Source organism: Hypanus sabinus, chromosome 6 (assembly GCF_030144855.1).
Source record: "Hypanus sabinus isolate sHypSab1 chromosome 6, sHypSab1.hap1, whole genome shotgun sequence".
NCBI lineage: Eukaryota > Metazoa > Chordata > Chondrichthyes > Myliobatiformes > Dasyatidae > Hypanus > Hypanus sabinus.
Genome location: NC_082711.1, coordinates 172,518,759 through 172,536,183, shown reverse-complemented (window position 1 = coordinate 172,536,183; position 17,425 = coordinate 172,518,759). Strand labels below are relative to the sequence as shown.

General features: G+C 42.9%; 1 protein-coding gene across 6 annotated transcripts in view; it reads right to left on the bottom strand.

Moving 5' to 3' along the window:
• Positions 1-3,221: 3,221 nt before the first annotated feature.
• Positions 3,222-17,425, bottom strand: part of LOC132396111 (aldehyde dehydrogenase family 3 member A2-like) — a 35,013-nt gene continuing 20,809 nt past the window's right edge. For all 6 annotated transcript variants that reach the window (XM_059973572.1, XM_059973570.1, XM_059973571.1 and 3 more), the window contains 3 exons: positions 11,695-11,794; positions 9,304-9,486; positions 3,222-4,874 (listed from right to left, as the gene is read on the bottom strand). In XM_059973572.1, the coding sequence (XP_059829555.1) occupies positions 9,320-9,486; positions 11,695-11,794 (267 nt within the window). In that variant the 3' untranslated portion in view covers positions 3,222-4,874; positions 9,304-9,319. The remainder of the gene's footprint in view (positions 4,875-9,303; positions 9,487-11,694; positions 11,795-17,425) is intronic.

Below are 17,425 nucleotides of genomic sequence, written 5' to 3'. Positions count from 1 at the left end.
AGCATTGTGCTAATTGCTACGCTAATGTGCCACGCCGGGCACTCAGTCATGAATAACAGTGTCAGTCTGGGTTTTCCTCAGGTGCCTCAGGATGGTGGCGTCGATCATTAAGGACCGCCACCATCCAGGACATGCCCTCTTCTCATTGTTACAGCTGTGTATCCACATATCTTGGTTCCACCATGGATCAAATTCCTCAGGATGAGGCAAGAGTGGCATTAAGACTGATGGGATGCTAGGGAACCCTGGATAACTGAAGTCAATCAGCATCAAGGAAAGAACTTGGGACTTGGGTTTAACACCACTGCTGTCTGCTTTCCTTATGACCGTGTGGATTTCCTCCCACATTCCAAAGGCTCATGGGTTTGTAGGTTAACTGGTCACATGTGTGTAATTGGGCAGGGTGAGCTCGTTGGGTCAGAAGGGCTTATTACTGTGCTGTGTCTCTAGATAAATAAAGCAAAATGCAACTGTGACACAAAGAAAAATAGCTTTGTCAACATCTCTGCAGGAGTTTCTCAGGGCAGTGTCCCTGGCCCATCAGTGACCCTCCTTCTACCTGACTGCACAATGCTCAACTCCACCCAAATGAGGCAGCCCATGCCTGCATGTATTACGACCTAGACAACATGCAGGTGTCGGCTTGGAAATGGCAATGAATAAATCACCACAAACATGGCAGGCACTGACCATTTCCAACCAGATAGACTCCCCATTTACCTTTTACATCACCATTACTCAGTTCCTACCATGAACATCCACCAGTTTAACATTAACCTGTAACTCATCTGGGGCAGCCACATAAATCTTGTGGAGTCGAGAACAGGTGAGAAAGTTGTAAAATTAGTCAACTCCATCATGAGCACTAGCCTCCATAGTATCCTAGACATTTTCAAGGTGTAGTGCCTCAGGATGGTAGCATCCATCATTAAGGACACCCACCATCCAGGACGTGCCCTCTTTTCATACAGAAACTTGAAGGCATGCACTCAGTGATTCAGGAACAGCTTCTTCCCCTCTGCCATCTGATTTCTAATTGGGCATTCAACCCATGAATATGATCTCACTACTTTTTGTTTCTGTTTTTACACTACTTATTTTAACTATTTAATATACATATATATATATTTACTGTAATTTGTTTTTTTTCCATATTATGATATATTGCATTGTACTGCTACCACAAAGTTAACAAATTTCAAGACATATGCCAGTGATGGGCTGGCTGGTGGTGTAGTGGTATCAGCACTGGACTTCAAGGCAGATGGTCCTGAGTTCAAACCCAGCTGGGTCCCAACCTGGGCAGCAGCAGTAAGTGTGTGGAAGAAAGGCCTGGAAATCTTGCATGCAAACCCTATGGACTGTATGGTCCATGAGGACATGAATAGTTGGACTCGACTAAACACCTGAACAACAAATACCGGTGATTCTGATCCTGTGGCAAGCAATTCACCTCCTGCTACCTTTTCATCACCAAGAATTCAGAGTATGAAGAAAACCTCGTTGCTTGCCTGGTTTCTTGCATTTCCTGAACTCTTGAAGAAGCTCAACAGCATCACACTTGATAAGCACTGCATCCACCTCCTTAAGCATTCATCCCCTTTCCCACTGGCTCACGACTGCCCAATGTACCACTGACAAAATGCACTGCAGTTATGTGCCACAGCTACTCTGATAGTACCTCCCAAGCAAGACAATCATCCTCTGCAGGTGCCCCTTGGAGTCATATGTCATCCTGACCTGTAAGTGTATCACTGCACATTCATGGTCACTGGTTCTAAATCTAGAAGCTCACTTCTTCCCAATGGTACCTTCACCAAAAGGGCTGTAGAGACTCAAAGTGGCTCAATATCTCCTCTGGGGCAATTAGGGATGGGTAAAAAAATAATGGGCTTGCCACCAGTGCTCAGGATCAGAATCAGGATTATTATCACTGACGGATGTGTGAACTTTGTTGTTTCACAGCAGTAGTACAGGCAATACATTAAAAAAATTACTGTAAATTACAATAATATATAAAAATAAATCATGCAACATAGTGAGGTAGTGTGATTTAAGAAGTGTAGTCACTATTATAATACAGGGAATATCAGCCTATACCCAACAAACTCCCCTGATCTGTACAGTGGGAGTAATCAGCTGATCAATTTTTAGTGACGTTGCTTAGTATAGCAAGACGTTTGTAAACACATCTACTTAGCAAGCAGGAGAGTCAGTGTACATGGAAAGGATATTTCCTATAGTGAGGAGCCCAAGACCAAAAGGCACAGCCCCAGAATAGAGGGATGTCCATTTAGAACAGAGATGAGAAGGAATTTCTTTAGCTAGAGAGTGGGTGAAACTGGAATTTATTACCAGAGACAGTTGTGGAGACCAAGTAATTTAATATTTAAAGAGAGATTGATAGGTTCCTGATTAATAAGGGTATCAAATGTTACTGCTTGAGAGGGATAAAGAATTAGCCACGATAGAATAGTGGAGCAGACTCAATGGGCTGAATGGCCTAATTCTGTTTCCGTGTCTTATGGATCATGGGAATTTCCACCAACCAACTTGAATTTCTTTTCCAAAAAATACACCAACCTGATTTGGAAATCTGTAGAATTCTTTGTCACAGATGGATGTGGAGACCAAGTCATTGGGAATATTTAAAGCAGATGTTGATGAGTTTTTGATTAGTCAGGGTGTCAAAGGTTAGAGGGAGAAAGCAGGAGAATGGGGTTAAGAGGGATAGTAAATCAGCAGTGATGGAATGGTGGAGCAGACCTGATGGACCAAATGGCCTAATTCTGCTCCTACGTCTTTGGTCTTAATAGGCAAGATTGGGCCTGAGTTTAATATCCTGTTTGAAAGAGGTCTCCCTGGCTGTGCAACACTTGTCCCCATCACTCTGGGAATGGCAGCCAAAGGCTCCAACCTCCTGGGGAGAAATGTACCACCTGACCAGCCTCGAGTCTAAAACCTGGAACAGAGCAGAAATTATTTCTGACTTCATTAACTCATGTTGGTCACAATTGTGCACACATGCCACCTGCCTGAAAGATTACCTCCATCAAAGACTATTTACTCTTTAAAAATATCATTTTGATTTGTAGTAAAGCTCAGTGATGGACAGGAGGTGAGGAGAGGATCTTCAGTCTATTCAACTAGGCAGTTCTTAGGATTTTTTTTTAAGAGACTGCAGGCTGTTTTCAGATAATAAATCAGACCACCAAGATCCATTACTTGAGATAATGAAATTTAATGGCAAAATCAAGTGTTCAGTTAAATGAAATAGAATGACTGTCCTAAGTAAACAAAGCAGTGAAATAAAATTGAACTCCCTAATATATTTAGGCCTGATACTAGGGAAGATTTCTCCCTGGAAAAGATGTATCAATCCAAGAGAGATGGAACATGGATTTTTCCGCGTGGCCACAGCTACGTGCGGTTTTGAATCTGACTTCAGAAGAGTTTGGGTACCGAGATCAGGGAGTCCGACAAAAAATCCAGGAACATTCCACAATCCTTTTTTCCTGGATGTTTCGTTGTCAACTTCCTCCTTTACATTGCATCCCTTCTTCTTAATTGAGAGAACCCTTGCATTCCTTCGAGACTGAGTTTGACTTAGTCCTATTTCATACTTCGGGTTCAGTGACCCAGATGGGAACTGCAGGCTCTTCCTCAGATGAGGCAGGGATGACTGACCAGGTAGATAATCTGTGAGGTGATGCACTTCTTCCACCAACTGTAGACTTCTATGACTACCAGGTTCTCAAAACCATCCCAAATTCCCTTCCTCCACTTTGAGTGGCCAGGAGCCAGACATTCCCCCGAGAAAAGGTGCATTTCATGAAAAAGGCACGTTCTTGAACCTTTTTCTTTCCTCACCTGTTTGACTCTTCACGTGACAGAACTTGCAGTACTGTCTGTTCTTGGAGACTGGAGTCAGACAAATAATGTGTACTGCCTAAGGAACACCTTTCATAACCTCAGGAAGTCCCAAACACTTCCCATGGGTAAATTAGAACATTCTGAAATTACAATCACTGTTTGAGTGTCAAAAGGAAGGAAAGAAAAAAAAGAGGTCAAGAAGGAACGCAGTAGAGGAGAAAGTGCACATGCAGGCATGAAGAGTGAAACCCGTGCACAACTCGTCTATGTTCAATACTTCTCTGAATTCTCATCATTAAAACATCTATTCATCATGTTAACAATGCATTCAGGGGGATAAAGTCTATAGCCCGTGATAGCAGTTAAGCACAAGAGATTTTGCAGATGCTGGAAATCCAGAGTAACACACACAAAATGCTGGAGGAACTCAGCAGGTCAGGCAGCATCTATGGAAATGAATAAAGAGTTGACATTTTGGGCCGAAACCCTTGATCAGGGCATGGCTTTTTATTCCTTCCCCTAGATACTGCCTGACCTGCTGAGTTCCTCACAGCATTTTCTGTGTACTGTATAACAGTTCAGCAGCTGATTTAGAGTCAGATAGTCTATTTCTGTATATGATTCAACCTTAGTAAATAAGAACACATTATATGATTAAAATAAGTAAGATGTAGTTGTAAAGTCCAAAAGATTCAATGTTAAAAAATTAAATGCTGAATCAGAAGTTAGAGTATGGGAGGCCATTTGGCTTACTTTGCCATTGCTGGCACTAGTTCCTCCATCGTGCATCTTAGTCACTAAGAATGTCAGAAGTTTGTCACAGTTGATTGGGATGCTCCAATGGAAGAGTTTAGATTCCAAGAGCCGGTTGCTGATTTGGTTGGATTTCTGTGCAGTTTGTTCAGCCCATTCTTCCCACAAAATAATGGGAAGAATCCCATTAGGCCTCAATTCCAAGGTTGTCAGAAGGTCAATGCCAATGAAGTTGGCCTGTTTATCATCTGAAGTAAAGAAGGAAGAAACATACAGCATTAGAATGAGTTGTCAGTCTGTAGAATATAACTGTCACACTGCATCTTTGGACCCAAGTGCAGGATCACACAGAGATTTGGAAAGGTTAAATAAAACTAGGAATTTTTTTAACAAAACAGAATAGTTGAACTTACAAGGTCTTGGATAACTCAGCCAAAACCACACTAGGCAAGGGTCAACCACTGCCCCTTTAAATACACTCCAGGGCATGAAAGAATTGGTGCTCAGTTGATAAAACCCCAGAGTCTAATATGTAACTATTCTAATAAGAGACAAAAGTCCAAGGATACTTAATTGGTCACCTGCAAAGTCTCAGAGAATTAATTGAAAGTAATCAAGGACAATTGCAATTTAAATATAAATTAGAGAAGATCCAACGATAACACAAAATAAAACATAAAGTGCAACAATATAGAATACCTGCAAAGTCTCAGAGAATTAACTGTAAATATTCAAGGACAATCAGTCAGTCTGGGAGGAGTGGTATCTGTCTCTTGTGAGAGAGGGAGAGAGTGAGGGATGTCAAAATGTTGGAGTAAACAGTTAGTTTTTGATGGACTGTAGACCATGGTCTCTCTTCGAGGGCTTTGCTGTTGCTTGCATGGTGGGTGGTGGGAATACTGATGCTTTATGCTAGAATAATTTGGGAGAGTGGAAGGGGGGGATAGTTGTTTGCTGCTGCTTGGGTGTGGGAGAGGCAAGCGGCTTTGGAGTTCTTAAAGTCTTTTTTCTGCCATTCATTCTTTGGGGCTTTTTCTTCAGTTTTGAGGGTGTCTCTGGAGAGTAAGAATTTCAGGTTGTGTGTTGTATACATTCTCCAATATTAAATGGAATTATTGAACTGAAGAAGTCTGAACAACACATAAAAATCCCAAAGCGCAACAATACAATTAATAAAACACAGAGAATACAAAAAAATCCACAACAAAAAAACTCAGAGCCCTCAGAATAATGTACCAATGACCCAAGGTCGTGAGAGAACTCCTGCCCCCCTGCAGCCAGCATCTGATGACACAGGACGATCTGGATGTAAAAAATGTAATTCTGAAATGAAGTCAAGATGCAAAATATCCCTGGAAGAAAGCCAACACCGTTCCTCTGGCCCATATCCCTCTCAGTCCACCAAGTACTGTAGATGTCCCCTTAATTTCCTTGAATTAAGCAGTTTCATCCTCTTGATCCTTAGTGGGAGTGCAGGCTTGGGAATCAGGGCCAAGGGGCTACAATGTAAAGGTTTCAATTTGGATACACAAAAGCAGAGATGAATTCTCACAGAACGGGGAAGTTGTAACTTGTATGTTACCGGGTTAATTTTCCTAATGACTTTAAAGGGACTGATAAAGTGAAGGGCCAGGTTCTATGATTCTAGTTTGAGTGGAAGGTCTTTAGTTGAAGGCCAGACCTGCTGACCGATATAGAAAGAGGGATCTAGCCGCCTCTTTCTGTTGGCCTGTTGCCAGGCTGAACTCGCTTCCAGAATCCCTTTGGCCTTCAGTCACCTTTATTTGCACTTTGGAATAAATTGTTCAGATGAGGGAACACCAACCTCAGCCTCCTGATCAGAGAAGAGAGGGAGTTGCAACCCAAATTGACATTCAAGAGGGGTCACACCCAATGATGAACGTTGTGGGCGAAATCGCCCAGACCAAATGGTCACTCCAAGAGGACGGTTTACCGCAAACTAGGCAGCAAAGAGTTCGCTCCAGGTCCTGGTTTGTTGTGCATTAATCTCTATGGATGGAACCCCAAGGAAAGACCGGACTGCCGGAATTTTGAGGTGAATTGAGGACCTCTGAGAAAACGTGGAAAACCTGGTGCATGATCGTTCTCTCGGGTTGAAGGTCGCTTTGTTAAAAGAATGAATTGCAAGCCTTTGAAAACATATTGACCACAACTAAGATAGTGTTAAAGAAACTGATCTAGAGAAAGGTGAGACCAGGGGTGTGAAGGAATGGGTAGAGGTTGAAGTAGGCATTGAGGAGGAGAAGTAGCATCTTTGTAAAGAACACATGTTATAAGCTTAATGTCCTTATATATACCGGCCCACCAGTACCTACCTTTAATGAACTCTACAGTCCGCAAGACACCAGAGTGACCTGTTATCTTAAGTGTGACCCCAGCTAAGAACCCCCAATCATAACTCAGGTGTAACAAATAACTGACCGAGGGACCTCCTTCTGCAACCTGGTTAATCCCTTCTGGTGCTTGTCTAATTTAGGAACCTACCCCCTACAAGAAGGGGGCCATTAACCTTTTGCCAAATATAAGGGATTCCAAATTTTCCACTATATCTGAGGGCGGTCCAAATTGTCTCAATAATGTATCACATTTCTGATTTTTAGACCCAGGACGATATGTTATAATAAAATTAAAACGATTAAAAAACAATGACCGGTGTGCTAGCAGGGAATTCAGTCTTTTTCACATCCCGAATATAAGCTAAGTTCTTAAGGTCCATCCAGATGATGAATGGGTACCTAACTCCTCAAGCCAAAGCCCTCACTCCTCTGGTGCCAACATCACCACCGACAGTTCTTCATCCCTGATGTCGTAATTTACCTCAGCTGGTGACAGACGTCTTGAAAAATAAGCATAGGAAATTAACCGCAAACCTCCCTCCTCCATTAAATGTGTTTTTGGTTCAGCACTTCCAACATGGTAGCAAGTATGGATCATGTCTAGAAATGAAGTTTGGTTCCCTATACACAGCCTGGACCAGTCAATCCTATTCCTAAATCTTTCCGACTCTGCATCATGCATTCTAATCTCACACTGAAGAACCAATTAAGACCATAAGATATAGGAGCAGAATTAGGCCATTTGGCCCATCGAGTCTGCTCCACCATTCTATCAAGGCTGATTTATTTTCCCACACAACTCCATTCTCCTGCCTTCTCCTAGTAACCTTTGATGCCCTGAGTAATCAAAAGTTATGAATCGCCGATTTACATATACCCAATGATTTGGCCTGTGGTGATAAATTCCACAGATTCACCACCTTCTGGCTATAGAAATTCCTCCTCATCTCTGTTCTAAAGGAATGTCCTTGTATTCTCTTCCTTACTAACCAACTGACAACACAGGAAACCAACATGTGTGCCACATGTAAATACAGGTCTGTCATTCATGGCCTCCTCACCCACCCTTCCATTGGAGACTAGGAAATCAATAGATTATAAAATATAAAAGCAAGCCCTTAGCCTCCTGGCACTAATAAACCATAAAGATGTTCATTTGATTAGTGTCCCAACTACCATTCCACCTCCAAATGGCTCTGTAGCAACTTGTCAAAGTTCTTTGGTAGCACCTCCCAAAGCTAGCAAGTGAGATCAAGTACAGTATTGTAGTAGAGTACGATGATGGAGGAATGAGCATGTTGTAGAGAGATAAAGGAGACCCAAACAGATTGGTAGCAAGCAGCAAAACTCTGCAAAAGGCTCAAATCAAGCCACAATCTGTAGTACAAGGTGAACTGGAGTAAACTCATTTCTGGATACCAGCCTACCAACAGTTTCTTAAAACTCCATGACAGAAGCTCGCCATTGTACATATAGTACAAGATAAAAACAGAACTGCACACAGCCCACATCGAACATAGGTGCTGAAGCTTGATATTGCAAAAGGCTCACTTCGCTCTATGTATAGGATGGCGCCGTAGCATATTGGTTAGCACCACACTCTACAGTACAGGCGGCCGGGGTTCAATTCCTGCTGCTACCTGTGAGAGGTTTGTACGTTCTCCCAAACACCATCATGGTTTCCTCCAGGTGCTCCAATTTCCTCCCACAGTCCAAAGACAAACCAGTTGGTAGGTTTATTGGTCAGTGTAAACTGTCCCATGATTAGGCTAGGATTAAGTCGGGGGAATTGCTGCATGGTGCGGCTTGAAGAGCTGAGAGGGCTTATTCCACACTAAATCTCAATTATAGACAAATAAAAAGTATACATAGCACATGTGGGATAGAGATAAAGGGAGAAAAATAGACAGGAAATAGTATAAGATTAATAAAAGCTTTGGATTGGGGAGTATTCATTTTAGGGCATGTGACCCCCTTGTTGACATCAGATTGTAATAAAGAGACTGTTTATTCTGAAGTAAATTGAAAAGGGGTTGATGTGAATTCTTTATGTCTACAGGTATGTTGGAATGGAACCACCCTAATCTCCCTGTTTTAAAACACACTTCCTCTCCTCCTTTGCCTCCGGCTAGGATCTTAGCATTTCCTGTTCAATAGCTGTTTGGGGAGACCTTGATGGAAATATGGGCAAGGCTTCAAGAGCTATTCTGTCCTCTTTCACAGAAGCAAAAATGGGAGATGAGGGCAGTAAAGCCAGAGTTGCCGGCATCTATAGAACTAAACAAACTACCTTTGAATCTCAACGACAACCAGTACTTACCATGCCACACTTTTCATTACTTTTTCAGTAACCAATGCGTCCACTTTTGCTTTGATTCAGTAGCAGGCGCGTACCGGACACTGTTAAATTTTTCCATGCCCAGTGACTTTAGCACACATGCTCGGCGATGACTGAACGTTTCAAAGCTGTATTTGCCATGGTATGCCCCAAAGCCACTTGTACCTGTAAAAAGGCAGAACACTTACTTTGCAAGATTATGCATTATTTGTAAAAATTGCCAAAATACAATTCAGGACACATCCCCACATCACTTTACAATTTGTACACAATTTACATAATATTCACATGACATCAATATCTGAAATATCAATATTTCTTTCTGAAGCAAACCATTAGTGATATATGTGAGTTTTTAGACATTTTGCACCCTTACAATATGGTCTATAAACTCCTAACCATGTACTTATTCAAATATCTTTTGTATGTTGTTATGATAACTGCATGAACCACTTTCTCTGGCAATTCATTACCTATATATCACCACACTCTCTGTGTGAAGTAGTTCCCTCCAGGTGCCTTTTAAATCCTCACATCTCAACTTAAACCTATGTGCTCTGGTTTTTATTTCCCCTTCCCTGAGAAAAAACTGTGTATATTCACCTTTTCTATGCCCCATGTGATCTTGTACACCTCTACCCTCTTCCAAGGAATTAAGTCCCAGCCTTCAACCTCTCCCTGTAGCTCAGGCCCTTGAGTCCTGACAGTATCTTCGTAAGTGTTGTTTGTACTCTGGAAACCCATTGCTGAATTCCTGGATCTCCCTTCCCCAGGAACGTTTGGTGCCTCTGGGCCTGCCCTCACTGGAGTTTAGAAGAATGAGAGGGAATCTCATCGAAAGTTACCGAATATCGAAAGGCCCAAGATAGGGTGGATGCGGAGAGGATGTTTCCAACAGTGGGAGGGTCAAGGACCAGAGGGCACAGACTCAGAATAGAGGGATGACCCTTTAGAATAGAGATGAGGAGGAATTTCTTTAGCTGTAGGGTGGTGAATCTGTGAAATTCATTGCCATGGATAGCTGTGAAGGCCAAGTCATTGGGTATATTTAAAGCGGAGGTTGATAGGTTCTTGAGATCAGAGGGATAATAAATCAGCCATGATGGAATGGTGGAGCAGATCTGATGGGCTGAATGGCCTAATTCTGTTCCTATGTCATTGGTCTTATCATTACTAGAGACATAAATTATTATGCTGCTACAGTGTAATTTAATCCCTTTAAGATCGATGTACAAGTTAGTAAATAAAATCTGACTGATTTGAACCAGAGGTTATTTTGCGCTGTAGCAGACTGAAAGATGCCTCTGGGTTCAGCTTGTGATACAGAAGTGCTATGAATTCTGGAGTGTTGCAATATTTATTTAGAAGATAGAAGAGCTGTTTTTTTAGATGGACTGAGTGGCCTATTTCATCCATAAGACCATACGATATAGGAGCAGAAGTGGGCCACTCGGCCCATCAAGTCTCCTCTGCCATTCAATCATCCATATTTATTCTGTGACCCAAGGTCACAAGGAAAATCGAGTAAACTGGTATAATCAGTATATCTTTAAAGTGAGAGGAGAAAGATGCAAAGGGGATCTGAGGAGCATGTTCCTCCACACTGATAGTGCTGGGTACGTTCTGGTAGGGATAGGTACAATTACCATATTTAAAAGGAATTTTGGCAGGTACACGGTTAAGAAAAGTTCAGAAGGAAGTGGGCGAAACTCAAGCAAATTCGTTTAGTGTAGGTAGGCTTCTTTGTCAACATGGATGAGTTGGGCTGAAAGGGCTGTACTCTAAACCTCTATATGTATTAAAAAGGGGAGGGGGCAAAAAGTAGCTATAGTCCTATACTGGTCAATCCCATTGATCTTCTGAACTTGGGCAATACAAGAGCAAAGATGGTCATCTGTTGAATAATGAGTAATGAATTGTAGCACTCTTCCATGGGAACAAATAGTAAGCTTTCTTCGCTAATTCACCCATCACTATTCCTACTCCAGGTATTCCAAAGAAGGAGAATAAAGTGGGAGAAAGCAAACCAAATGAGCAATTTTACAATATAGGAAGGGAAAGGCAGACAATTTGTCTATGGTAAGGTTCCATCAATGGCATTTCAGAAAAAAAATTTTCCTCTATTGCATCGCATCTTTCATAATGACTTAACTCGGCTACCTCAGCTGAAAGATGTACTAATATACTGAGGCTGGTGTAGATGGACAACCTGTTGAACCAAAGGACCTATTTTTGTGCTGTACAAATCTATAACTCTCCTGCTCCCTTACAGGCCCTGGTTTGTCCCTGGAGAAACATATTCCCTTTCCTTCCCAGTGCAGCTTGTCAAGTCCAACCTATGAACAGGAGGCTAAATGCATATCTTGAACTCACCTACGCCTCCAAACGGCAGAGTGTGGAGAGTATAATGGATGAGGCAGTCATTGGCTGTGACTCCACCACTGGACGTCTTTGTGATCATCTTCTTTATCAACTGCATAAAGAAAAAGAGGAACATGCAAAACACAATTATAACATGCACTGCCTGGTTAGATCTATCCCAGAGCTGGAGATCAGCCACTGTGCACCCTTTCCATCATCGCCTTGAGCCACTCCAACATTGCAAGGCTCTGGACAGGAGCATTTACATTGTGAGCCAAAGCAGGAGATGTTGGGTTTAAGGGTGAAGGATCAACTTTATTCACCATATGCTGTACATTTACATGTATCAGGAATTTGTTGTGGTGTGTTGGCGAGATATGCCAACAACATTCAATAATAATAAAAAATTATATTAAAAATGTTAGAGGTTATAGTACAGATAAAACTTCTGTTATAGTACAGATATAATATGGAATAAAATATGAATAATTATGTAAATACCAGCATGTAAACAGCATTATAAAAGGTTGTTTAAAGTGTTTACAGTGCCTTTACAAACATAGAACATAGAAAACCTACAGCACAATACAGGCCCTGTGGCCCACAACGCTGTGCCAAACATGTACTTTAGAAATTACCTAGGGTTACCCACAGCCCTCTATTTTTCTAAGCTCCATGTAGCCATCCAGGAGTCTCTTAAAAGACCCTATCGTATCCACCTCCACTACCATCGCTGGCAGCCTATTCCATGCACTCACCACTCTCTGTGTAAAAATTTTACCCCTGACATCTCCTCTGTCCCTACTTCCAAGCACCTTAAAACTATGCCCTTTCATGTTAGCCAATTCAGCCCTGGGAAAAAACCCTCTGATTACTCACATGATCAATGCCTCTCACCAACTTATACACCCCGATCAGGTCACCTCTCATCCTCCGCCGCTCCAAGGAAAAAAGGCCAAGTTCACTCAACCTTTTCTCTTAAGGCACGCTCCTCAATCCCTGCAACATCCTTGTAAATCTCTTCTGTACCCTTTCTATAGTTTCCACATCCTTCCTGTAGTGAGGTGACCAGAACTGAGCACAATACTCCAAGTGAGGTCTCATCGGAGTCCTATATAGCTGTAATATTACCTCTCGGCTCTTATAACTCAATCCCACAATTGATGAAGGCCAATGCACTGTATGCCTTCTTAACTACTGAGTCAACCTGCGCAGCAGCCTTGAATGTCCTATGGACTGGGACCCTAAGATCCCTCTGATCCTCAACACTGCTAAGATCCTTACCATTAATACTATATTCTGCCATCATATCCTACCAAAATGAACCACCTTACACTTATCTGGGTTGAACTCAATCTGCCACTTCTCACCCCAGTTTTGCATCCTATCAATGTAACCTTCGACAGCCCACCACACTATCCACAATATCCCCAATCCTTGTGTCATCAGCAAATTTACTAACCCATCCCTCCACTTCCTCATTCAGGTCATTTATAAAAATCACAAAGAGAAGGGGGTCCCAGAACAGATCTCTGAGGCACACCACTGGGCACCATGCAGAATATGACCCGTCTACAACCACTCTTTGCCTTCTGTGGGCAAGCCAATTCTGGATCCACAAAGCAACGTCCCCATGGATCCCATGTCTCCTTACTTTCTCAATAAGCTTTGCATGGGGTGCCTTATCAAATGCCTAGCTGAAATCCATATACACTACATCTACTGCTCTACCTTCATCAACGTGTTTAGTCACATCCTCAAAAAATTCAATCAGGCTCATAAGACACGAGCTGTGTTTGACAAAAGCCATGCTGACTATTACTAATCATATTATCCCTTTTCAAATGTTTATAAATCCTGCCTCTCAAGATCTTTTCAATCAACTTACCAATCACCGAAGTAGGACTCACTGGTCTGTAATTTCCTGGGCTATCTCTACTCCCTTTCTTGAATAAGGGAACAACATCTGCAACCCTCCAATCCTCCAGAACCTCTCCAGTCCCCATTGATGATGCAAAGTTCAGTGATGGGGTGATGGATAGGGAGGGTTGTGAACTAGAATGGTTGATCAGATCAACTTCCCTGGGAGAAGAAACTTTAAAGATGGCATGATGTTTTTGTTTTAATAGCCCTATAGTGCATTCCAGAAGGCAGCTTTTGGAAAAGACAGTTTGCAGGATAGGAAGTGATTTTCCTGCCCAGTTCTTTGAAGTGGTTAATTATCAAGAATTTTAATATCATCAGCTTAAGATGATAAAAGTGATTGGGCAAAGGGAAGGGAAATCCAGTGGATAAAGCCAAGATTGTAATTTCAGAAACATTGTCAACCTTACTTTTTCCACAAAGCTACTTTACAGCAACAGGGTTATGGACTTGCAGGATAAACGTCTAAGGTTAGGATTTACTACACAGAATGCAGAAGAAATTGCCCCACCCTTTCTATCTCCATCTCCCAAATGAAAAGGCCATATTCAAATTAGCTTTACGTTTGCAGTTTGTGGGAACATTTATGTTCAGTCATTTCCTTATCACTGCAGGGAGGCTATCAGCTCTAGGTCAGGTACTTTCTCGATGGGAGGAAGGCAAGAAGAATGAGGAGATTCTTAGATTTCAAACGGGTCTTCTGACACAGCAGCTTTATGGGCAGATCAGGACTGAGAGACTATCCTCTGGACTGAAAGAAATAGGCTTGGAGGAGTCTAGGAATAAAAAGTGATCTCCATCAGGCTTCTTCTCCCGCTCCCTTCCATCCCAAAGTGGTGAAACCCTGTTGTGATAGTGCCCTTCGGCACCACGGTCCCTGGGAACTCACCCTACTCATTTGGACTCTGGCAGGTGTGTGTCCCTTGTCTGTTATCCAACAGAGATTACAACCAGAGACCCAGCTTTATCCTTTGCCCTGATCATGACCCACTGCGCGATGAATTAAGGCTGAACCCTTTTCCTGGTTAATCTCTCTCAACCAATCGTGGGATTAACTGGTTTCTAAAGTCTAGTCCTCCCACTCTAGAGCAAGAGTTGTGATCATCCATTTCCAGTTAAATGACATCTTTAACAGGGCAAAGCACTTCTTAGAGCATTGCTAAATAGAATTTGATTTCAAGCCACATTTGGAGGTGTTAGGGATGAGACAGAAAGCTTGCTCAGAGATCTGAGCTTAACTGAGCATCTGGAAAGAGAGCAGAGGAGGAGATGGTTAGGGAGGAATTTGCAGAGCTTAAGGTTTGGGAACTGAAGGTGCAAGAAAGGGTGGATAATGTAGCAGGATCCTCCTTTGAGTCAGTATGGGTAGAAGTCAAGAACAGGAAGGGAGCAGTTACTCTACTGGGGGTATTCTATAGGCCCCCTGGTAGCAGCAGAGATACCGAGGAGCAGACTGGGAGGCAGGATTTTGGAAAGGTGCAAAAATAACAGGGTTGTTATCATGGGTGACCTTTACTTCCCTAATATTAATTGGCACTTGATTAGTTCCAAGGGTTTAGATGGGGCAGGGTTTGTCAAGTGTGTCCAGGATGGATTCCTGTCACAGTATGTTGACATGTCGACCAGGGGGAATGCCATACTAGATCTAGTATTAGGTAACAAACTGGGTCAGGTCACAGATCTGTCAGTGGGTGAGCATCTGGGGGACAGTGATCACCGCTCCCTGGCCTTTAGCATTATCATGGAAAAGGATAGAATCAGAGAGGACAGGAAAATTTTTAATTGCGGAAGGGCAAATTATGAGGTTATAAGGCTGGAACTTGCGGGTGTGAATTGGGATGATGTTTTCACAGGGAAATGTACTATGGACATGTGGTCGATGTTTAAGGATCTTTTGCAAGATGTTAGGGATAAATTTGTCCCGGTGAGGAAGATAAAGAATGGTAGGATGAAGGAACCATGGGTGACAAGTGAAGTGGAAAATCTAGTCAGGTGGAAGAAGGCAGCATACATGAGGTTTAGGAAGCAAGGATCAGATGGGTCTATTGAGGAATATAAGGTAGCAAGAAAGGAGCTTAAGAAGGGGGCATGAGAAGGCCTTGGCAAGTAGGGTAAAGGAAAACCCCAAGGCATTCTTCAATTATGTGAAGAACAAAAGGATGACAGGAGTAAGGGGAGAACCGATTATTCACCAATGAGAGGGAACTTGATGACGGTAAGGACAATATGAGTGAGGTTGATGTTCTGGAGCATGTTGATATTAAGGGAGAGGAGGTGTTGGAGTTGTTAAAATACATTAGGACGGATAAGTCCCTGGGGCCTGACGGAATATTCCCCAGGCTGCTACATGAGCCGAGGGAAGAGATTGCTGAGCCTCTGGCTAGGATCTTTATGTCCTTGTTGTCCACAGGAATGGTACCGGAGGATTGGAGGGAAGCGAATGTTGTCCCCTTGTTCAAAAAAGGTAGTAGGGATAGTCTGGGTAATTATAGACCAGTGAGCCTTACGTCTGTGGTGGGAAAGCTGTTGGAAAAGATTCTTAGAGATAGGATCTATGGGCATTTAGAGAATCATGGTCTGTTCAGGGAAAGTCAGCATGGCTTTGTGAAGGGCAGATTGTGTCTAACAAGCCTGATAGAGTTCTTTGAGGAGGTGACCAGGCATATAGATGAGGGTAGTGCAGTGGATGTGATCTACATGGATTTTAGCGAGGCATTTGACAAGGCTCCACATGGTAAGCTTATTCAGAAGGCATGAGATCCAGGGAAGTTTGGCCAGGTGGATTCAGAATTGGCTTGCCTGCAGAAGGCAGAGGGTCGTAGTGGAGGGAGTACATTCAGATTAGAGGGCTGTGACTAGTGGTGTCCCACAAGGATCTGTTCTGGGACCTCTACTTTTCGTGATTTTTATTAACGACCTGGATGTGGGGGTAGAAGGGTGGGTTGGCAAGTTTGCAGATGACACAAAGGTTGGTGGTGTTGTAGATAGTGTAGAGGATTGTCAAAGGTGGCAGAGAGAGATTGACAGGATGCAGAAGTGGGCTGAGCAGTGGCAGATGGAGTTCAACACGGAGAAGTGTGAGGCGGTTCACTTTGGAAGGGCAAACTCCAAGGCAGAGTACAAAGTAAATGGCAGGATACTTGGTAGTGTGGAGGAGCAGAGGGATCTGGGGGTACATGTCCACAGATCCCTGAAAGTTGCCTCACAGGTAGATAGGGTAGTTAAGAAAGCTTATGGGGTGTTAGCTTTCTTAAGTCGAGGGATAGAGTTTAAGAGACGCGATGTAATGATGCAGCTCTATAAAACTCTAGTTAGGCCACACTTGGAGTACTGTGTCCAGTTCTGGTCGCCTCACTCTAGGAAGGATGTGAAAGCATTGGAAAGGGTACAGAGGAGATTTACCAGGATGCTGCCTGGTTTAGAGAGTATGGATTATGATCAAAACATTAAGGGAGCTAGGGCTTTACTCTTTGGAGAGAAGGAGGATGAGAGGAGACATGATAGAGGTGTACAAGATATTAAGAGGAATAGACAGAGTGGACAGCCAGCGCCTCTTACCCAGGGCACCACTGCTCAGTACAAGAGGACATGGCTTTAAGGTAAGGGGAGGGAAGTTCAAAGGGGATATTAGAGGAAGGTTTTTCACTCAGAGAGTGGTTGGTGCGTGGAATGCACTGCCTGAGTCAGTGGTGGAGGCAAACACACTAGTGAAGTTTAAGAGACGACGAGACAGGTATACGGAGGAATTTAAGGTGGGGGGTTATATTGAGGCAGGGTTTGAGGGTCAGCACAACATTATGGGCTGAAGGGCCTGTTCTAT